Source organism: Halichondria panicea, chromosome 1 (assembly GCF_963675165.1).
Source record: "Halichondria panicea chromosome 1, odHalPani1.1, whole genome shotgun sequence".
Classification (NCBI taxonomy): Eukaryota; Metazoa; Porifera; class Demospongiae; order Suberitida; family Halichondriidae; genus Halichondria; species Halichondria panicea.
The window spans coordinates 2,858,960-2,880,762 of record NC_087377.1 but is presented as its reverse complement, the minus strand read 5'-3'; the positions used below and the strand labels follow the sequence as shown (position 1 = coordinate 2,880,762).

The following is a 21,803-nucleotide window of genomic DNA, read 5'->3' as shown; positions in this document are numbered from 1 at the left end:
CCAACAACAGCCTGCCACCATGCAACAAGTGGCCCAACCTCAGGAAGCTCCTACAGTGCAAATAGCCCCAATACAGCAGGTGAACCAAGTGACCCCACAACAAGTGTATGCTCCACAGTATCAGCCTCTGCAGTTTCATGGTGGATATCATTTGACAGGTCTCAGCTCTCAAGGGAGTCGGTAAGCTATTTCTACAATCCAGAAGAAAACATAATCACAGCTATACTCACCATGACAATCCGTGCAACGCCTCCATCCTGTGTAGAATAACAACCTGATACTGAGAAGCCTCATCGTCAACCTGGGTGATACCATGATCTGGTGGCCATCTTCAGTTGGATCAGTAATAAGTTCAGAGCAGCTATAAATGCATACCAGGTGCATGCATGGCCGTAAAATCCAAGCGAAATATTGATCTGGATACATTAAACAAGAGGGCGGCCAATTATTTGCGAGTATTAATTTTTGCGATTTTACTCTCATTCGCAGAAATAGCAGAAATTAATACACGCGAAAATATGTCACCTTAAGGTATACAAACGAGAGAAATGTGATACCACACTGAATTCAATCACACATATACAATGCATTCGAGGCCATTTTATATAATGTACAAGCAACATCCAGTTTATGACAATGCATGGCTATAGTATACCTTAACCTTCCTATATGCAGAGTCCTGGTCGCATGAATCCTCCAGACTTCAACTACAAACCAAATGACTACCTAACTCTGACGATTACCGTAGCAATTATCTGTGGGATTTTCTCCGTTGGGAGTCTCTTCTGTACTATCCCAGCTGTCTTACTGTCTGTGAAGGAGGTGGGTTGAAAAGGTTTCATCTCTGCATGCATGTATGTCATATATACCATTAAATTTTGTGTGCATGCGTTTAACATGCAGAGTAAACGGTTGATAGCTGAAGGCAATCAAGGAGGGCCGCAGACAGGGACACAGGGCCAAAAGAGTTCATTTACAGTAGTATACAACGTTGTACACTGTCAACTTTCTTTGTAAACTATGAAGGAAACTATTGTAGATTAACTAAAATTCAACAACATTGTAAACTATGCACTCACAAGTACAAACATAGTTTACAAGCTGTAAACTACCACTTTTGGCCCTGTGGGAGTATGTGCGGTCTACCTGGTTGTCAGTGCCATACTATTTGCTCTCATAATGGCCACTGTCCTCATTGGGCTTGTGATTTCCACAATCAGGACTTGCTTAGATGCTAGAGGTAACAATAATCATAATGTAACGCTTCCGCTAGTAACGCTGGTTCACACTTGCAGGGCTTATCAATGTGACCGCCAATACATTGGTCGCTAAATCGGATCAAGACTGGACCCAAACCTCCAAAGTGCATTATAATTAAGCTATATATAATTGCTGTATAATAATATATACTTACACCACAATTAACTTTCTTACTGTGTAATACGTATATAGCTATTGTGATACAGTCATGTGTATATAAACACTTACGCATAATTATATCGAGGCCCCTGCATGCACGCAACAAATCAGTTATCACATCATCACTCTTGCACTCGTCGTAATAATAAAAATAATTATACACAGTGACTCATGAGAATACATTGACATCGAACTTACAGCGTTAATGAATACACAACGTACTATAAACAACATTGGATGATTATACAGCTATATATATGAGTATATTTGTGTCAGTCAGCATGCATGCAAGGCATAATTACGTTCCTTTAAGTGTTCAGTTTCCATGCTCTTGGGTAAGTAGCGGCAAAAGTTGCAACCGTAGCCATGGAGAGTAATTTTGCTTACTCCTATGCCAACTCCGATCAGAATGATGCACAACAGGAAAGTGTACATGATGTTGGCTATGGCTAGCCCCAGGGCGTAGTTGGAGTACCTCTTGGCTTTGTGGTAGTTCTTGTTAACTCTACAATGGTGGTTGCTCTGTATATAATAATAGGTCATTGGGAGTATTAAAATTATTATGAAAGTAACTAAGTTAGTACAAATAGTATTAAATGCGTATGAGTGGCTTTTTAGCACTATATTGTATGCACATGCGCATTCACAACAAATGCACTTACCAAGCCTGAAAACACAAGTCCTGGAATGCCAATCAACAGAGAGGTGATGTTGAGTGCCCCACACATGATCATGGTAACCAGACTGAGGAGGAGGTAATCACTCAGTCCAGGGTAAGTGGGCTTGCCCACTTCAGCCTCAACCTATACAGATATATTGTTGTGTCACTGATCTACTAACTCCAAGAGCATGCAATTACATAGCCTAGACCCCAGGCCGATCCGTCTCCAATTGAACGCTAGGTCGCCTCCTCGCGTTCAATTGGAGACGGATCGGCCTGGGGTCGAGGCTAGCAATTACATAACACATACAATATTAAAATTGCTGCAAATAGTTTGCTCCAGTGAATAAAATTGAGCGTACAACCTCAACTTCAGAAGTAACACCATTCACCTGCTGATACATTTGAGGGATTTGGTAGGGCATTTGATAGACAGTGTCGGGGACCACCTGTCCAGTGGGGAGTGGTTGTTGAGCCATGGTTTCATCTTGCTCATCCAACTCATGGTATTTGAATGAAGCTCCTGCATACAAAGTTTATTCGATAGTTGCAGTACAGTTCATATTAAAGTATCATTCGTCCATTGGTTGACTGCACATGCTACGATTACAGTATATAGTACATAGTATGCTGCTACAGATAGAAATTCTTGCATGATCTGCTGAGGCTAACTCTGCAGCAGTCAATGTATTCACATAGATCGTCACCACTTGTTTGTTGAGCCATCTTAGACCAGTACAAGCAGGTACAAGTATTTTTAAAACCAGAGATCTTGGAGTTTGTTTGTTTGTTGAGTTTTGCCAGCACTTTAATAGTTCTACTGACGATCTTTCCCTGCATCATTGGTGCTCCTGCATGGTAGTGATCTTTACCATACCCGAAAAATTTCTAGAAAATGACCCCGCAAATTAGTCGTTACACTAGAAAACAATCGTCAATTATAATTATTACCCACAATTTTATTGTAGATAACGGTAAAGAAGTGTAGTAAATGAACAGAGAGCAGCTTTTAACCATGTCTACAAGTACTAATCAACCCGGTGCAGCGGTATACAAGCACCTCCAAGTGTTCAGCAACAGTATGGAGTTCCACAGCAACTTGCAACCAGTTACCAGCTACCTGCAACTCAACAACAGCCTGCCACCATGCAATTACAACAAGTGGTCCAACCTCAACAGGCTCCTATAATGCAAGCAGCCCCAATACAGTATGTGAACCAAGTGGCCCCACAACAGCAAGTGTATGCTCCACAGTATCAACCTCAGCAAGCTCCTATAATGCAAGCAGCCCCACAACAGCAAGCCATGTATGCTCCACAATATCAGCCTAAGCCTCTGCAGTTGCAAGGTCAGGCTCCCCAGTATCATGGCAATCAGGTTGCTTATTCTGCACAGCAAGGAGGTGTTGCATAAATTATCATGGTAAGTATTTAATAGTCTGTATATAATTAATATTATAGCTGTGCATGATGGTGTAAATTTGTTGAAATCTGCATACCTGTAACCTTTCTTTTGGTTTCCTTCACATTGCAAATTGTACTGGAAATAAATATTCCCCATGCAGTGAATAAGATTATAGTGTCTAAACATCTGAATCTCAAGAAGATAACAGGTTCACAGCATTTCCGTTATAATCACATTCACACTCAGTAAAGTGACATCACAAGGACGCATGTGAATTACCTTCCCACAGTTACATGAACATTATTTTACTGAAACAACATCCTGCATGTACACACAATGGTATAGTTATATGAACAACCTTCCTATGCAGAGTTCTGATTGCATGAATCCTCCAAACTTCAACTACAAACCAAACGACTACATTATTCTGACAATTGCCGTAGCAGTTATCTTTGGAATTTTCTTCATTGGGAGTCTCTTTTGCTCAATCCCAGCAGTCGTACTGTCTGTGAAGGTTAGTGTGTTAAAAAGGTTTCATCTCGTGTGTTACCTCTTAATTTGTGTGCATGCTTTTAACTTTTAACTTGCAGAGCAATGCGGCGACTACTGCAGGCAATATCAAGGCGGGACGCAGACTGGGAGTGTTTGCTGTCTACCTTGTTGTCAGTGCCATACTGTTTGCTCTCGTAGCAGACATTGTCATCGTTGGGATTGTGATAGCTGGAAGCAGGATGCCATATTATTGTACTGGTAATTCGTAGTGTTAATTTACTCTTTCACTACTAACGGTTGGTTTCCATTCATGCACACTTGCATGCAGGATTCTACGGTAGTTGCGGTTACGGTTACGGTTACGGACACTAAGTCGAACAGAAACATGCATGAACCATGAGATTCCCAAACTGCTATTAAGCCAATAATGTCTAATATAGTTGCCATGCATGCATGCAGTCAATGACAAAACTTGTATACATACTGTACATGCACCTATAGCTTGTAGTAAATTGGTATGGTTTTTGTGTACATGTATGTGCATGTAGACACTAAGTCTAAGATGAAATTATAGACATATATAAGACTATGGGGAGTTATACATGGCTTGCATATGTGCAGTGCCTGATCGAATTAGTTGCTATAATATTATAGGCATATCCGTTTGGGGGAAGCCAATTCATGCTGAGTGCATGCTGGGTGCATTGCCTACTCTTAGACTATTATATTGTGCAACGAAAAGCTTTTAGAGGCCATTCCACATAAGTGCCTCAAAAATGTCGCGCTATATATAATGGTAGTTTGCAGAACTGGCATCAGAGCTATCGTGATCAGTCGCCTACACAACAAATCGCAGCAAATCAGTTATTGCGTCATCAGTCCACACTCTTATATAAGTGCAGTTATTAATTTTGTTTAGGGATTTTTGGCGGATTTTACCGAAGATTGCCAAATTAGGTTTCCGCTTGATACAAGTATAATACATCATTGCTGCAGTAGCCACCCCTGAGACGCCACTAAGTCTGTTCAAATGGCTCATTCGCCAACATTTTCCACGATAACCACTATCACGAGTATATACATAATTATAAAGGGTTGCTACTATAATTTACATTGCCATGGTACAAAACTTGCAGCATTAAATGAAAAAACCATACACATGCATGCACATGCACACAACTAACATCATGATCGCATGCATGGGATTACGATTGATACAGCTAGTTTGTTAGCATTCATGTATGACGTTTGTTGTATAAATGTTCCGTTTTCATACTCTCAGCCGCTATGGTGGTAGACATATAGCCAATGAGAGTAATTCTACTTAACCCCACGGCAACTCCAGTCAGAATGACACCCAACACGAGGGTGTAAATGTGACAGGCTCTGGGAAACTACAATTGTTGAGATTTAAATACCAGATGATAGAGCAAAGAATTGCCTATGCATTGATATGCTTAGTTTGCACATACCTCTTTTCATGCCTGAGTTATGCGCGTTGGAAATTCAAAGTTCTGAAATAGCGGTATTGAGAAACACCGAAAAGTAAGGTAATGGTGGCTGCTTAGACAAAGCGCTTCGGTGGAACGCGTTGCTTTCAGAGCATCAGATTTTACAGAGAGGTAGTAGAAAGACTGTAGATAACTATAAGCCAAGAAAAATTATTATGAGATTATACACTGCAGTCCATAAATCTGGCCATTGCTCAATACCAATATCTGCTCCAATATGGCCTTTTTCCCAGAGCCTGTCACAAATGATGTTGGCTAAGACTAGCCCCAGGGCATAGTTGGAGTACCTCTTGGCATTGTGGTAGTTTTTGTTGGCTGTACGATTGTGGTTGCTCTATATTGGGAGGACACAAAATATGAATTCTGTTTTACAATTTGCATGGGAGTAACTAAAGTTAGCTTCCTACAGCTTCCTATACTTAACAAGTTGGCTCAAAGTTCACAAGTACAAAATAGTGTAATGAACAGTAAGCACGTCTCATGCATTAGACACGATAACATGATTACATACATGCAGTATGATAATATCTGACAATAACAATGTTGAGTATCTGTTTCTCTACAAGAAACATCTGTCATGCAGTATATTAATACACTTACCAAGCCTGCAAACACAAGTCCTGGAATGCCAATCATGAGAGAGGTGATGTTAAGTACACCACACATGATCATGGTAACCAGGCTCAAAATGAGGAAATCATTCGGTCCAGGGTAAGGGGGATTGCCCACTGCCTCAACCTGCACATGGAATGTACACTGACTGAAAATATATGCAACCATTTTAGTGTGCTCCCCGCACTTCAGTGTATATAATAATTATATATCAAATTATGTTCTATGTGCATGTGTATGTATGGGGTGTGTCATGTATAAAACTGCAAAAACAACGCAGTGCGGGAAATACACTCTGTATATATACAAGCTTGTCTCTTGTTGATTACATGCACTGTTCACCTGCTGATGCATTTGCGGGATTTGGTAGGGCATTTGATAAACAGTGCCGGGGACCACCTGCGGTTGCTGTGCAGGGTAGTAGACCTGCCCAGTAGGGGGTGGCTGTTGAGCCGGTTTTTGGGGTGGTTGTTGAGCCATGGTTTGATCTCGCTTCTCTTTATAGTTAGGTGGAGCTCCTGCATTATACATACAAACTATTATTGCAGTGTTCATTGTGTTTGACTGCACAATGCTAGTACTAAACCTGCTACAGACAGCAAATGCTCTAATCTGCTGAGGCTGACTAGATGTATGCACACAGTTGATTCACCTATCTGCTGTGTTTGAGCCATCTTGGTGCTAGCTCAGCCTCTGCTGAGATCGTTAATCTGCTGGTTGTTCTAGCTTCTGTGTTTGTACTAGCAAATAGCAATTTAGCTCGCATAGAAGGTCCCAGCAGGATGTAGAAAAACGCCTCCTGCTACCCCGCGGGAAGTTTTACCTCCCATAGAGGGGCTAGCGGTTGAAACAGGACGATCTATCCCATTTCATAATAATAAAAAATATACACAGTGACTCATGAGAATACATTGACATCGAACTTACAGTGTTAATGAAAATCATGAATACACAACGTACTATAAACAACATTGGATGACTATACAGGGATTATCACTATAATTATATATAAGTGTATATTTGTGTCGATCAGCATGCATGCATGCAAGGCATAATTACATTCCTTGTAAGTGTTCAGTTTCCATGCTCTTTGGGTAAGTAGCGGCAAAAGTTGCAACCGTAGCCATGGAGAGTAATTTTGCTTACTCCTATGCCAACTCCGATCAGAATGATGTACAACAGGAAAGTGTACATGATGTTGGCTATGGCTAGCCCCAGGGCGTATAGTTGGAGTACCTCTTGGCTTTGTGGTAGTTCTTGTTAACTGTACAATGGTGGTTGTTCGGTATATATAATAATAGGTCATTGGGAGTATTAAAATTATTATGAAAGTAACTAAGTTAGTACAAATAGTATTAAATGCGTATGAGTGGCTTTTTAGCACTATAATTATTGTATGCACATGCATGCATGCGCATTCACAACAAATGCACTTACCAAGACTGAAAACAAAAGTCCTGGAATGCCAATCAACAGAGAGGTGATGTTGAGTGCCCCACACATGATCATGGTAACCAGATTGAGGATGAGGTAACCTCGAATCCACGCCGATTAAAATACGGCCTGGTGTTCATTGCAGGGGTGTTAGTGCACATGCGCGAAATTTATTGTTGATAATAAAACGGAGAATGAGAATACGTTATACCGCATGGTTTGCACATTAAAACAACAGAGAGCTAGAGATGGCTACCCAGGCCTCTCACAAGTGTCACTGGCAGCCCAACGAGTACTAGGCTCCGTCGAGAAAGATATCCAAAGACACTAGTGGGGTAGGGGTTTCTCCACACACACACACACGTAGCAAGACCACCATTAGCTAAGCATCAGACCGTTGGAACCGCTGGAAGGCGACTCTGTTTCCCCGTCCAGGACAAGAGTAATATAAAAACAAGAGTAAGATGAGTTTCAAAAATTACTGGGGTTGCTGAGGATTAATTTTGTTAGTCACTGCTCCATGTGAACGAGACGTGCCGCTGAGGGATCGGAGCAACGTTATACTCAAGCAACTTCTGTTGAGACTGCCAGTACTCAGCAACCCAATGGTAGATCTCTGTACCTGCAGAGTGTTATATAAAAAAAACAATAATTAATTAGCTGGAATTGAGTGCACACTATAGACTACGAGTGCCAGCACTCCTACTGACAAACGGTATAATTGTACGGTAATAATCATGAGTCAAACACATAATTATGTACATTTATCAGTACAGCAATTATTATTAATTTAGGCTTGGGCCAGGCTAAACCACATCAATCAGCTATGAAGCGATATTAAAACATGTCAAAAAGATCAGTGAAGGCCATACCAAAGTGCTAGACAAGTGGTTGAGTGAGGGGGCATTTGTAAAATCATTATACAAAACTGCGTAGACAGTAGAGCACATGTAAAGGCACTATGTTTTAACGTACAATCGTATGTATATTGTATCTTGTGTACATTTTTTAAGGAGACCCTCCAAATATGCAACACACTACATCTTAGGACATTATCAAAGTAGCACTTACTCAAACTGTGTTGTTTTATATGTCGCGTCCTAAAATGATGTAGCCACTTATTGTAATACAGTCATGTAGTTCGTATTTTAAAGTGGCCTGGAATAGAGGCTAGTGGATTCCCTACAAGGACTTTTAAAAATAATGTTTCTGCCTCAAAAAGTAGCCACCCCTGGGGATTCGTAATATTTAAAAGCGTTGCCTCAAATCGAATAAATACTGTAACCACTCTTGCTTACCACTTATACGCACAGTGTGCTTCGTCAACAGCGACTGCCACTACAGAGTCACAGAGGGGACGTTGGACCAGGAGCTGCTTCTATGCTTCTCTGCCAAGGAGAGTGCCTCGGGAGCACTATAGAGGAGAGAGAACCGACCCTCGGACACGTCACTCACACTAGCAAGGAGGTCCTTCTCGACATCTATAAAATGAAGGATCAGTGTTGACTGTAATAAGTTCAGGCCATTAATATCATCAGTTCCTAGATTCTTTAATATAGCTATCTAGATCTAATACCTTTGTTGCCAGACAATATAGCAGCAGAGACACCCCTCTTCCGGAGGCCTGAGACCGGGTCTATTATCAGAGACACTAGTGGTGACACCACCAGCACAGCTCTTCTCTCAACTCTTGTAGAGCTAGAGCTTGTCCGCTTCAGTGAGCAGTTGGAAGCACAAAGACTTACCATAGCCCGTGGGGAACCAAACAAAGACATCATGATCGTCATACAGGTGGATGAGAGCCTCCTTTGCTTTGGCTTCAGTGTGAGATCCTTTAGACCAACGCAACGAAGAGCATAAGCCACAGCTTCACAAAACTCAGTCGACGCCATTGATAGTAACACGGAACAAATTCCAAGTATTACAGCTAGTTTACGGTAACATTTACTAAAAGTTTTACTGGCGTGCACGATTACCCAGATTCTGGGTAATTGTGCAGCGCGTGTGCACTAACACCCCTGCAATGAACACCAGGCCGTATTTTAATCGGCGTGGATTCGAGGCTAAGGATGAGGTAATCACTGGGTCCAGGGTAAGTGGGCTTGCCCACTTCAGCCTCAACCTGTACAGATTATATTGTTGTGTCACTGATCTACTAACTCCAAGAGCATGCAATTACATAGCCTAGACCCCAGGCCGATCCGTCTCCAATTGAATGCTAGGTCGCCTCCTCGCGTTCAATTGGAGACGGATCGGCCTGGGGTCGAGGCTATAGCAATTAAATAACACATACAATATTAAAATTGCTGCAAATAGTTTGCTCCAGTGAATAAAATTGAGCGTACAACCTCAACTTCAGAAGTAACACCATTCACCTGCTGATACATTTGAGGGATTTGGTAGGGCATTTGATAGACAGTGTCGGGGACCACCTGTCCAGTGGGGAGTGGTTTTTGAGCCATGGTTTCATCTTGCTCATCCAACTCATGGTATTTGAATGAAGCTCCTGCATACAAAGTTTATTCGATAGTTGCAGTACAGTTCATATTAAAGTATCATTCGTCCATTGGTTGACTGCACATGCTATGATTACAGTATATAGTACATAGTATGCTGCTACAGATAGAAATTCTTGCATGATCTGCTCAGGCTAACTCTGCAGCAGTCAATGTATTCACATAGATCGTCACCACTTGTTTGTTGAGCCATCTTAGACCAGTACAAGCAGGTACAAGTATTTTTAAAACCAGAGATCTAATAGTTTTACTGACGATCTTTCCCTGCATCATTGGTGCTCCTGCATGGTAGTGATCTTTACCATACCCGAAACATTTCTAGAAAATGACCCCGCAAAATTAGTCGTTACACTAGAAAACAATCGTCAATTATAGTCAATAATTACCCACAATTTATTGTGGATAACGGTAAAGAAGTGTAGTAAATGAACAGAGAGCAGCTTTTAACCATGTCTACGAGTGCTAATCAACCCGGTGCAGTGGTACAAGTACCTCCAAGTGTTCAGCAACAGTATGGAGTTCCACAGCAACTTGCAACCAGTTACCAGCTACCTGCAACTCAACAACAGCCTGCCACCATGCAATTACAACAAGTGGTCCAACCTCAGCCTCCTATAATGCAAGCAGCCCCAATACAGTATGTGAACCAAGTGGCCCCACAACAGCAAGTGTATGCTCCACAGTATCAACCTCAGCAAGCTCCTATAATGCAAGCAGCCCCACAACAGCAAGCCATGTATGCTCCACAATATCAGCCTAAGCCTCTGCAGTTGCAAGGTCAGGCTCCCCAGTATCATGGCAATCAGGTTGCATATTCTGCACAGCAAGGAGGTGTTGCACAACTTATCATGGTAAGTATTTAATAGTCTGTATATATATAGCTGTGCATGATGGTGTAAATTTGTTGAAATCTGCATGCCTGCAACCTGGCTTTCCGCAAATTGCACTGCAAATAGAATATTCCCCAGTTCTGTGTGAATAAGATTAGTGTCTAAACACCTGAATCTCAAGAGGATACAGGTTCAAAGCATTTCCATTATAATCACATTCACACTCAGTACAATAACATCACAAGGACGCATGTGAATCCTCCCACAGTTACATGAATGAAACAATATCCTGTATACACAATGGCTTTAATTGTTGTGACTTCCTATGCAGAGTTCTGATCGCATGAATCCTCCAAACTTCAACTACAAACCAAACGACTACTTTATTCTGACGATTGTCGTAGCAGTTGTCTTTGGAATTTTCTTCATTGGGAGTCTCTTCTGCTCAATCCCAGCAGTCGTACTGTCTGTGAAGGTATAGTGTGTTGAAAAGATTTCATCTAGTGTACGTGTTATGACGTCTATTTGTGTGTATATGCTTTTAACTTTTAACGTGCAGAGCAAGGCGGCGACTACTGCAGGAAATATCAAGACGGGACGCAGACTGGGAGTGTTTGCTGTCTACCTTGTTGTCAGTGCCATACTGTTTGCTCTCATAGCAGACATTGTCCTCGTTGGGATTGGGATAGCTGGAAGATCGTCATTATATTGCAGTAAGAAATTTTTATTCATAATTATTGTCTTCCATGCACTAACGTTTGGTCTATGCATATGCACTTGCAGGATACAGTTACAGCTACAGTTACAGCTACAGTTGCCGCTATTACGGACGCTGAGCTGGACACAAACACATGAATATGAGATTCCAAACTGCATTGTTTACTATTAAGCCAATTACAGTATACACGTATTATATATAGTTGCCAATCAATGCCTATATATGTATACCAGAACTCTTACTGTGTGTGTAAATTAAATACTGTAATACAGTAGCTCAGTGGTAAATTGATATGGTTTGTGTATTATTGTGTAGACACTTGTCTAAGAATGCATGTCTATGGGGAGTTGCCAATCAATGCCTATATATGTATACCAGAACTCTTACTGTGTGTGTAAATTAAATACTGTAATACAGTAGCTCAGTGGTAAATTGATATGGTTTGTGTATTATTGTGTAGACACTTGTCTAAGAATGCATGTCTATGGGGAGTTACCGGGAGGATCAAGTTACCAGTGGCATCACATAGTAGCACCTGTATATATAGGTATTCCTGGAAGTGTTTGGTGAAGCCACAGCATGGTGACAGGTGCCAACTCTATAATAGTTCGCAGAACTGGCATCAAAGCTACCATCATGCAGTTGCCTACACAACAAATCGCAGCAAATCAGTTATTGTGTCATCAGTCCACACTAGAAAATGTATTGGGGATTTTTGGCAGATTTTCCCAAAGATCGCCAAATTGAGGTTTCCAATAGATACAAGTATAGCTAATACATCATTGCTGTAGTATAGCCACGCCGGCCTGAGGCGCCGCCAAGTCTGTTGAAATGGCTCATTCACCAAAATTAATTTTCCGATAACAACTATCATCACCATCAGTATATACATGAAGGGTTGCTACTATATATACACGGTTATAATTATATAAACATTACATTGCCATGGCACAAAACTTGCAGCATTAAATGAAAAACCATACACACATGCAAGTACACAGCTAACATTACATGGGATTACGATTGATACAGCTATATTATAATTATAGGCTAAGCTACTTTGTTAGCATTCACCTATGTATGACGTTCATTGTATAAATGTTCTGTTTTCATACTGTCAGCCGTAGTAGCCATAATAGCCATAGAGACTAACTCTACTTACTCCCACGGCAACTCCAGTCAGAATGATACCCAACACGAGGGTGTAGATGATGTTGGCTATGACCAGCCCCAGGGCATAGTTGGAGTACCTCTTGGCATTGTGATAGTTTTTGTTGGCTGTGCGATTGTGGTTGCTCTATATTGGGAGGACACAAAATATGAATTCTGTTTTGCTATTTGCATGGGAGTAACTAAAGTTAGCTTCCTAGCGACCGTCTCATGCATTAGACACGATAACATGATTACATAATTATACATGCAGTATATGATAACATCTGACAATAACAATGTTGAGTATCTGTTTCCCTAGTAAATAACAAGAAACATCTGTCATGCGGTATATGTTAATACAGTATTAACAAATGCATGCATGCCATGCACTTACCAAGCCTGCAAACACAAGTCCTGGAATGCCAATCATGAGAGAGGTGATGTTGAGTACACCACACATGATCATGGTAACCAGGCTCAAAATGAGGAAATCATTCGGTCCAGGGTAAGGGGGCTTGCCCACTGCAGCTTCAACCTGCACATGGCATGTACACTGACTGAAAATATATGCGACCTGGCATTGTTTAATTCAGTGTGCTCACCACAACTTCATTTTTACAGTGCATATCAAATTATGTTCTATGTGTGTATGTATGGGGTGTGTCATGTATACAACTGCAAAAACAACACAGTGCGGGAAATACACTCTGTTATTGAGGTAGTCTCTTGTTGATTACATCATAGATAATAAAGACCTTATCTGTGCATTATTATCTATGATTACATGCACTGTTCACGTACCTGCTGATGCATTTGAGGGATTTGGTAGGGCATTTGATAAACAGTGCCGGGGACCACCTGCGGCTGCTGTGCAGAGTAGAAGACTTGCCCAGTGGGGGGTGGTTGTTGAGTCGGTTGTTGGGGTGGTTGTTGAGCCGGTTGTTGGAGTGGTTGTTGGGCCATGGTTTGATCTCGCTTCTCTTCATAGTTAGGTGGAGCTTCTGCATTATACATACAAACTATTATTGCAGTGTCCATTGTGTTTGACTGCACAATGCTAGTATTAAACTGCTACAGACAGCAAATGCTCTAATCTGCTGAGGCTAACTCTGCAGCAGAAATTAATGATGTATGCACACAGTTGATTCACCTATCTGTTGTGTTTGAGCCATCTTGGAGCTGAGATCGTGCTATGTTGTTAGTCTGCTAGACTGCTGCTTCTGTGTTTGTACTAGCAAATAGCAATTTAGCTCGCATAGAAGGTCCCAGCAGGATGTAGAGAAATGCCTCCTGCTACCCCGCAGAAAGTTATACCTCCCGTAGAGGGGCTAGCGGTTGAAACAGAAAAGTGCTTATTACATAGACGATCTATCCAGGAAACAAGGCTTGTTCACCCCACTGGAGGCCCAGCCGCAACCACGAAGGCCAGGTGCAATCTTTTTAACTCAACCACTCAACAGCGTATGGAAATCTAACTTTCCTTTACCGCAATGTAGTCTGGGGGCCATTTTCTCAAGAGGGGGGAGGGGGAAGAGAGAAAGATCCTAATCCTAGCTCTCTTGATTTTGCCCCTGAGCTATTAGGTCTGGCCCCCAGACTAACTGCAATATAATTATTGTCACACATGTGTTATTCTTCAGCTCAAAAAAAGTTTATTAGAGCAGTTGCATCGATGTCATAAAAAGTTTTTGGAGGACAACCTCCCGAAAATGTACGTGGCGGCTGCACAGAACTCTCAGATTAGCTTTGCTCTCTTAGCAGAGAAAGCAACGTAATACATAGACAATCAAGAGACCCCTACCTGAACTGCTGCAGAGGAAATGAGTTTGATGTAAGCTCTCGTGCTTATAAATTATCATAATTATGTGTTTACTAGATCAGGAGTGCATGAATAGATCTACATAATTATAATAATTATGTCTATATCTACTAGCTGCCTATAGCCTCGAATCCAGGCCGGCCTGGTCTCGAGGCTACTAGCTGCTCATAATGGCAGGGGAGCATATAGCGTACTTTTGTACTCGGATTACCTTCTGATGTATGCACACACAACGCATAATTATACAGGGTGTTGCTCCTCCTCTCGATGATATGGTACAAAGATTTGGATGCTTGCTTCTGTCATTTTCTAAGCTCAATAATTAATAAGAGATGCAGTGTTTGGCGCATATAAAACAGCTCTTTTTTTGTCCATCTTGAGTCAACCAACATTAATTTTATTATTGCTCGGCCTAATGAAGCCATTAAAATTACTATTAATGTTTCAGAGACTATGTCGGTGAAGGTATGTACACTGAGCACATAATTAATACGTGTACTGACACATGATAATAATACATCAATGTCAATTTTATCTTGACTCTTGTCTCCATCATTCTCTATGTGGGAGAAATTATGTAATCATGAGCACTCAAAGGAAGTACTGTATAATTATACAAAATCACATGCGCCTGTGTAACGTAATTTATATAGGAAAATGATGTGCACTAGCTATAAAGTAGTAGTTTATTACCACTCATACATAAATTTTGCGATAAAATTAGTATAATACATTGCAATTGACTGATGACACATGTGCATGTCCTATCTCCTCTATTGAATATCATAGTCAGCACCTTCAGGGCCGGCCGTAGATAGCTTAGGTTTGCAGGGGTGGCAAAATAAACAGCTGAACATTTTTAAAGGTCAACTGTTTTTTATATCTTCTGAGTATGGCAACTTGTAACTTGCTGTGGCACCAACATGGAACAACTAAAACAAGGTAGATTGTACTAAGAAGATGCTCCTGCTTCCCAGAGGCATAGATAGTAGAGCTCTGAATTTTACCCTAGGTCATAACCTTTTCTCTGCAGTAAGCATGCACATCAGATAGCCCTGCCCACACTTGCATTGGGCGTGGCATGTGCAGATCTAGGCTCGAATCCAGGTATTTTAATCGGCCTGGTCTCGAGGCTAGTGAGATTAGAGGTCTTTTCATTTATGCTGACTCAGCAGAAGCGGTCTGCTAGCCTCATATTTTAGCCGCCCTCTAAAAGGTCGAGTCTATGACTAAAGAGGGCGACTAATTCATGAGACAATGCTTCTGCACGGTTTCTGTCGCTGAATCTGTTGACAACTGGTTGTGTATGATGCATGCAGATGGTTACTGGACCTAACCTATCAGCACACAATGAATAGCCATTGGTATTAATTTATACAAGCTAGATCCAGTCATGTTCTACTGCTGAGTCAGCAAAAACGAAAAGCGTCATAATCAATGAAAGTTCAAGTGATGTCCAACCTCCTCCTCTGGTGCAGATTATATATTGTCTACTTGGACAAAAAAGTACTTGAGATAGAAAAGTACTTGAGATACGTGTATAGCTAAGTGTAACAGGTAAACAATGGCCCCGCACCACTCTATCAAAGGAAACTGTTACACTTTTTTTTCTTTTTTACCACCTCAAACCGGGCTGAGAGTGCAGTGAGCGTAGTTTTTTTACAACCCCCAAAATATTATGGTGGCGCTTAAGCGCACAGCTATTCTAGTGTTGAGTAGTATGCAGTGGATCTACTGTACGGTTTGATTTTTTGTCTCTGTATTTTACAGCAGCTCTACGGTATACGAATCAAATGCATGTGCATAATAAAAGAAAAGCCAACTGCCTTGTGGGCCTGACATGTCTTTTAATTACAGCAATCGTTGGAGGACCTTTATAATGGAGTTCAGTCAGAGTTGGCGCTGTAGTTACAGCATAGTACACAAAGAGCATTTAATACTGTGGTGATCGTGTCCCACACAATCCTCCCAGCCAGCAATGATCGATGCCTGACATGATCGGGCACTCCTACAGCCTAATGAAGTTCACTTGAACATAATTATGGTAACCATCTTCACACAGAGCTCAGCTTGTTCAGCTAGTACACTGTCAAGAACCAAGCAAAGGAAACCTGTATACTGAGATATAAATTAGAATAAAGCTAATGAATTTCAATGGATTTTCTTATTATAGCTTGTATATCATGATGCATGCATAGATAGTAAAGGAAATTTCCTTTACTATCTATGATGCATGCAACTTTGTCCAGTTCCTTGTGTACTTTTACATTGTTTACACCGGCCTGGGCAGTTGTGTTTTTGTGGGTATATGTGATGCGCGATGCAACCAATATTATTATTGTGGGGATAATGGTGAGATAAGTGTAGTAAATGAACAGAGAGCAGCTTTTAACCATATCTACAAGTACTAATCAACCCGTGCAGTGGTACAAGCACCTCCAAGTGTTCAGCAACAGTATGGAGCTCCACAGCAACTTGCAACCAACTACCAGTTACCTGCAACTCAACAACAGCCTGCCTTTAATAGTCTATATTATTATAATTATATATAATTATATATCAGTGCATGCATGATGGTGTAAATTTGTTGAAATCTGCATGCCTGTAACCTTTCTTTTAGTTTCCTTCACATATAGCAAATTGTACTGCAAATAAACATTCCCCAGTTCTGTGCATGTGAATAAGATTGGTGTCTAAACACCTGAATCTCAAGAAGATACAGGTTCACAGCATTTCCATACATTCACACTCAGTAAAATAACATCACAAGGACACATGTGAATTCTCCCACAGTTACATGAATATTTAGTGAAACAACATCCTGTACACAATGGCTTTAATTTTTGTAACTTCTTATGCAGAGTTTTGGTCGGAATCCTCCAAACTTTAACTACAAACCAAACGACTACTTTATTCTGACGATTGCCGTAGCAGTTATCTTTGGAATTTTCTTCATTGGGAGTCTCTGCTGCTCAATCCCAGCAGTCGTACTGTCTGTGAAGGTATAGTGTGTTGAAAAGGTTTCATCTAGTGTACGTGTTATGACCTCTTGTGTGTATATGCTTTTAACTTTTAGCTTGCAGAGGGTTAGGCAGCGACTACTGCAGGCAATATCAAGCAAGGCCGCAGACTGGGAGTGTTTGCTGTCTACCTGGTTGTCAGTGCCATACTGTTTGCTCTCATATAGCAGACATTGTCCTCGTTGGGATTGGGATAGCTGGAAGCGTGCTGCCATATTGCAGTAAGAAATTTTTTATTCATAATGTCTTCCATGCACTAACGTTTGGTCTATGCATGCACACTTGCAGGATACAGTTACAGCTACAGTTACGGCTACAGTTGCCGCTATTACGGGCGCTGAGCTGGACACAAACACATAAATATGAGATTCCAAACTGCATTGTTTACTATTAAGCCAATTACAGTACACGTATATAGTTGCCAATCAATGCCTACGTATACCAGAACTCTTAGTTTGCACAATAGTTGTTTGGGTGAAGCTCCTGCATACAAAGTTTGTTCGATAGTTGCAGTACAGTTTATCATTAGTCAATTGGTTGACTGCACAATGCTATATACTATAGTATGCTGCTACAGATAGAATGCATGATCTGCTGAGGCTAACTCTGCAGTAGTCAATGTAATTCACATATATCACCAGATATTGGTGTTTGTTTGTTTGTTGATTTGCGAACACTTAGTTCTACTGACGATCTTTCCCTGCATCATTGTTTGGTGCTTAGTATACCCGCAAAATTTCTAGAAAATGACCCCGCAAATTAGTTGTTACACTAGAAAACGTCGTCAATTATTAATTATTATTGTGGATAACGGTAAAGTAAGTGTAGTAAATGGACAGAGAGCAGCTTTTAACCATGTCTACAAGTACTAATCAACCCGGTGCAGTGGTACAAGCACCTCCAAGTGTTCAGCAACAGTATGGAGCTCCACAGCAACTTGCAACCAGCTACCAGCTACCTGCAACTCAACAACAGCCTGCCACCATGCAACAAGTGGTCCAACCTCAGCCTCCTATAATGCAAGCAGCCCCAATACAGTATGTGAACCAAGTGGCCCCACAACAGCAAGCCGTGTATGCTCCACAATATCAGCCTAAGCCTCTGCAGTTGCAAGGTCAGGCTCCCCAGTATCATGGCAATCAGGTTGCTTATTCTGCACAGCAAGGAGGTGTTGCACAAATTATCATGGTAAGTATTGTATATTATATACAGCTAGCATGATGGTGTCAATTTGTTGAAATCTGCATGCCTGCAATCTTTCTTTTGATTTCCTTCACATTGCAAATTGCACTGCAAATAAATATTCCCCAGTTCTGTGTGAATAAGATTAGTGTCTAAACACCTGAATCTCAAGAGGATACAGGTTCACAGCATTTCCGTTATAAGTACATTCACACTCAGTAAAATAACATCACGATTATCCTCCCACAGTTACATGAATATTTAGTGAAACAACATCCTGTACACAATGGCTTTAATTTTTGTAACAACCTTCGTATGCAGAGTTCTGGTTGGAATCCTCCAAACTTCAACTACAAACCAAACGACTACTTTATTCTGACGATTGTCGTAGCAGTTGTCTTTGGAATTTTCTTCATTGGGAGTCTCTGCTGCTCAATCCCAGCAGTCGTACTGTCTGTGAAGGTTAGTGTGTTGAAAAGATTTCATCTTGTGTACATGTTTATATTACCTCTTAATTTGTGTGCAAGCTTTTAACTTTTAACTTGCAGAGCAAGGCGGCGACTACTGCAGGCAATATCAAGCAGGGCCGCAGACTGGGAGTGTTTGCTGTCTACCTGGTTGTCAGTGCCATACTGTTTGCTCTCGTAGCAGACATTGTCCTCGTTGGGATTGGGATAGCTGGAAGCGTGCTGCCATATTGCAGTAAGAAGTTTTTATTCATAATGTCTTCCATGCACTAACGTTTGGTCTATGCATGCACACTTGCAGGATACGGTTACAGCTACAGTTGTAGCTATTACGGACGCTGAGCTGGACACAAACACATGAATATGAGATTACATAGTACAGTACATAGTTGCCAATCAATGCCTACGTAAACCAGAACTCTTACTGTGTGTGTAATACTGTAAACCTATATAGCTCAGTGGTAAATTGATATGGTTTGTGTATTATTGTGTAGACATGTACACTTGTCTAAGAATGAATGTCTATGGGGAGACCAGTTGCATCATATGGTAGCACTTGTATATAGGGATCCTTGTAAGTATTTGGTGAAGCCACGTATGTACTGCATGTGCATGCATGGTGCCAACTCTATTAGCCTATTTAGTTTGCAGAACTGGCATCAAAGCTATATCGTCAGTCGCCCACACAACAACAAATTGCAGCAAATCAGTTTTATTGCGTCATGCATCAGTCCGCACTCTTATAATTTTTAGAACTGAGATTTTTGGCCGAGTTTACCGAAGATTGCCAAATTAGGTTCCGATGGATACAAGTACGTCATTGATGTGTATGGTAGCCACGCCGGCCTGAGACGCCGCCATGGAAGTCTGTTTAAATGGCTCATTCACCAAGTTTTCCACGATAATCACTATCATGCACGAGTACATTAAAGGTTGCTATCGTATATACACGGTTATACATTGCCATGGCACAAAACTTGCAGCATTAAATGAAAAAACCATACACACATGCAAGCACACAACTAACATTACATGGGATTACGATTGATACAGCTATATATTATATAGGCTAAGCTAGTTTGTTAGCATTCACGTATAACGTTCATTATATAAATGGTCTGTTTTCATACTGTCAGCCGTAGTAGCCATAATAACCGTAGAGACTAATTCTGCTTAACCCCACGGCAACTCCAGTCAGAATGATACCCAACACGAGGGTGTAGATGATGTTGGCTATGACCAGCCCCAGGGCATAGTTGGAGTACCTCTTGGCATTGTGATAGTTCTGGTTGGCTGTACGATTGTGGTTGCTCTATATTGGGAGGACACAAAATATGAATTCTGTTTTGCTTTTGGGAGTAACTAAAGTTAGCTTCCTATATAGCTTCCCATAAAAAGTTGGCTCAAAGTCCACAAGTACAAAATAGTTCAATCAACAGTAGGCACGTCTCATGCATTAGACACGATAACATGATTACATATACATGCAATGATAACATCAGGCAATAACAATGTTGAGTATCTGTTTCCCTAGCAAATAAACTATCATTCAGTATTATAGTATTGATCAATGCATGCACTTACCAAGCCTGCAAACACAAGTCCTGGAATGCCAATCATGAGAGAGGTAATGTTGAGTAATCCACACATGATCATGGTAACCAGGCTCAAAATGAGAAAATCATTGGGTCCGGGGTAAGGGGGCTTGCCCACTGCAGCCTCAACCTGCACATGGCGCATGTATATATATACACATACAGACTGAAAATATATGCGACCATTTTAGTGTGCTCACCGCACTTCAGTGAAATTATGTTCTATGTGTGTATGTATGGGGTGTGTCATGTATAAAACTGCAAAAACAACACAGTGCGGGAAATACACTATAATTATATGTTATTGAAATCAAAAGTTAGTATATACAAGCTCGTCTCTTGTTGATTACATGCACTGTTCACCTGCTGATGCATTTGAGGGATTTGGTAGGGCGTTTGATAAACAGTGCCGGGGACCACCTGCGACTGCTGTGCAGGATAGTAGACCTGCCCAATGGGGGGTGGCTGTTGAGTCGGTTTTTGGGGTGGTTGTTGAACCATGGCTTGATCTCGCTTCTCTTCAACCTCATGGTAATTAGGTGGAGCTCCTGCATTATACATACAAACTATTATTGCAGTGTCCATTGTGTTTGACTGCACAATGCTAGTATTAAACCTGCTACAGACAGCAAATGCTCTAATCTGCTGAAGCTGACTCTGCAGCAGAAATTAATGATGTATGCACACACAGTTCTCATAATTGATTCACCTATCTGCTGTGTTTGAGCCATCTTGGAGCTGAGATAGTGCTTTATTGTTACTCTGCTGGTTGTTCTAGCTTCTGTGTGTTTGTGCTAGCAAATAGCAATTTAGCTCGCATAGAAGGTCCCAGCAGGATGTAGAGAAATGCCTCTGCTACCCCGCGAAGTTTTACCTCCCCTAGAGGGGCTAGCGGTTGAAAACAGAAAAGTACTTATTACATTGACGATCTTTCCCGGTTGATAAAACAGAAAAGGGCTTATTACATAGAC

At 41.2% G+C, this 21,803-nt stretch overlaps 5 protein-coding genes and 2 long non-coding RNA genes across 10 annotated transcripts; 3 read left to right on the top strand and 4 right to left on the bottom strand.

Annotated features, from left to right (window-relative positions):
- Positions 1-1,552: 1,552 nt before the first annotated feature.
- Positions 1,553-2,915, bottom strand: LOC135331860 (uncharacterized). 2 transcript variants are annotated; one of them, XM_064527130.1, is made up of 4 exons: positions 2,788-2,915; positions 2,473-2,603; positions 2,082-2,222; positions 1,553-1,941 (listed from the first exon to the last, which is right to left on the bottom strand). In XM_064527130.1, the coding sequence occupies exons 1-4, from the start codon at positions 2,804-2,806 to the stop codon at positions 1,696-1,698; spliced, it is 537 nt and encodes a 178-aa protein (XP_064383200.1). In that variant the 5' UTR covers positions 2,807-2,915; the 3' UTR covers positions 1,553-1,695. The 2 variants fall into 2 exon arrangements, with proteins under 2 accessions (XP_064383200.1, XP_064383208.1); XM_064527138.1 differs by having other exon boundaries at positions 2,776-2,892.
- A 129-nt stretch (positions 2,916-3,044) lies between these two features.
- Positions 3,045-4,319, top strand: LOC135333209 (uncharacterized). Of its 2 annotated transcripts, XR_010393779.1 has the most exons (4): positions 3,045-3,502; positions 3,855-3,998; positions 4,075-4,234; positions 4,305-4,319. It is a non-coding gene; the product is annotated as an uncharacterized LOC135333209 (long non-coding RNA). The 2 variants fall into 2 exon arrangements; XR_010393778.1 differs by lacking the exon at positions 4,305-4,319 and having other exon boundaries at positions 4,075-4,236.
- A 2,639-nt stretch (positions 4,320-6,958) lies between these two features.
- LOC135333626 (uncharacterized) lies at positions 6,959-10,300 on the bottom strand. 2 transcript variants are annotated; one of them, XR_010394004.1, is made up of 6 exons: positions 10,224-10,300; positions 9,909-10,039; positions 9,110-9,655; positions 8,832-9,014; positions 7,537-8,155; positions 6,959-7,363 (listed from the first exon to the last, which is right to left on the bottom strand). It is a non-coding gene; the product is annotated as an uncharacterized LOC135333626 (long non-coding RNA). The 2 variants fall into 2 exon arrangements; XR_010394005.1 differs by having other exon boundaries at positions 10,212-10,288.
- A 127-nt stretch (positions 10,301-10,427) lies between these two features.
- Positions 10,428-11,909, top strand: LOC135331712 (DNA translocase FtsK-like). Its single transcript, XM_064526950.1, has 4 exons — positions 10,428-10,900; positions 11,211-11,354; positions 11,439-11,592; positions 11,663-11,909. The coding sequence occupies exons 1-4, from the start codon at positions 10,475-10,477 to the stop codon at positions 11,713-11,715; spliced, it is 777 nt and encodes a 258-aa protein (XP_064383020.1). The 5' UTR covers positions 10,428-10,474; the 3' UTR covers positions 11,716-11,909.
- Positions 11,910-12,446: 537 nt separating this feature from the next.
- Positions 12,447-14,056, bottom strand: LOC135331967 (uncharacterized). The gene is made up of 4 exons (XM_064527288.1): positions 13,900-14,056; positions 13,551-13,750; positions 13,144-13,284; positions 12,447-12,894 (listed from the first exon to the last, which is right to left on the bottom strand). The coding sequence occupies exons 1-4, from the start codon at positions 13,919-13,921 to the stop codon at positions 12,715-12,717; spliced, it is 543 nt and encodes a 180-aa protein (XP_064383358.1). The 5' UTR covers positions 13,922-14,056; the 3' UTR covers positions 12,447-12,714.
- A 4,320-nt stretch (positions 14,057-18,376) lies between these two features.
- Positions 18,377-19,752, top strand: LOC135331833 (uncharacterized). Its single transcript, XM_064527094.1, has 4 exons — positions 18,377-18,776; positions 19,092-19,232; positions 19,319-19,472; positions 19,539-19,752. Exons 1-4 carry the CDS (start codon positions 18,420-18,422, stop codon positions 19,577-19,579), a joined length of 693 nt encoding a protein of 230 aa, XP_064383164.1. The 5' UTR covers positions 18,377-18,419; the 3' UTR covers positions 19,580-19,752.
- Positions 19,753-20,174: 422 nt separating this feature from the next.
- Positions 20,175-21,699, bottom strand: LOC135331989 (uncharacterized). Its single transcript, XM_064527301.1, has 4 exons — positions 21,542-21,699; positions 21,196-21,380; positions 20,822-20,962; positions 20,175-20,549 (listed from the first exon to the last, which is right to left on the bottom strand). The coding sequence occupies exons 1-4, from the start codon at positions 21,561-21,563 to the stop codon at positions 20,370-20,372; spliced, it is 528 nt and encodes a 175-aa protein (XP_064383371.1). The 5' UTR covers positions 21,564-21,699; the 3' UTR covers positions 20,175-20,369.
- Between the last annotated feature and the right edge of the window lie 104 nt (positions 21,700-21,803).

Bases quoted from the DNA above. Each gene is read 5' to 3' on its own strand.
- LOC135331712 (XM_064526950.1), top strand. From the start codon at position 10,475: ATGAACAGAGAGCAGCTTTTAACCATGTCTACGAGTGCTAATCAACCC. The intron at 10,901-11,210 runs GTAAGTATTTAA...CTTCCTATGCAG, and splicing joins GTGTTGCACAACTTATCATG to AGTTCTGATCGCATGAATCC. The intron at 11,593-11,662 runs GTAAGAAATTTT...ATGCACTTGCAG, and splicing joins AAGATCGTCATTATATTGCA to GATACAGTTACAGCTACAGT.
- LOC135331967 (XM_064527288.1), bottom strand. From the start codon at position 13,921: ATGGCTCAAACACAACAGATAG. The intron at 13,751-13,899 runs GTGAATCAACTG...TGTATAATGCAG, and splicing joins GGCTCAAACACAACAGATAG to AAGCTCCACCTAACTATGAA. The intron at 12,895-13,143 runs GTAAGTGCATGG...CTCCCAATATAG, and splicing joins GACTTGTGTTTGCAGGCTTG to AGCAACCACAATCGCACAGC.
- LOC135331860 (XM_064527130.1), bottom strand. The intron at 2,223-2,472 runs GTGAATGGTGTT...ATATCTGTATAG, and splicing joins TCCCTCAAATGTATCAGCAG to GTTGAGGCTGAAGTGGGCAA. The intron at 1,942-2,081 runs GTAAGTGCATTT...TATTATATACAG, and splicing joins GACTTGTGTTTTCAGGCTTG to AGCAACCACCATTGTAGAGT.
- LOC135331833 (XM_064527094.1), top strand. From the start codon at position 18,420: ATGGACAGAGAGCAGCTTTTAACCATGTCTACAAGTACTAATCAACCC. The intron at 18,777-19,091 runs GTAAGTATTGTA...CTTCGTATGCAG, and splicing joins GTGTTGCACAAATTATCATG to AGTTCTGGTTGGAATCCTCC. The intron at 19,233-19,318 runs GTTAGTGTGTTG...TTTAACTTGCAG, and splicing joins CAGTCGTACTGTCTGTGAAG to AGCAAGGCGGCGACTACTGC.
- LOC135331989 (XM_064527301.1), bottom strand. From the start codon at position 21,563: ATGGCTCAAACACAGCAGATAG. The intron at 21,381-21,541 runs GTGAATCAATTA...TGTATAATGCAG, and splicing joins GGCTCAAACACAGCAGATAG to GAGCTCCACCTAATTACCAT. The intron at 20,963-21,195 runs GTGAACAGTGCA...CGCCATGTGCAG, and splicing joins TCCCTCAAATGCATCAGCAG to GTTGAGGCTGCAGTGGGCAA.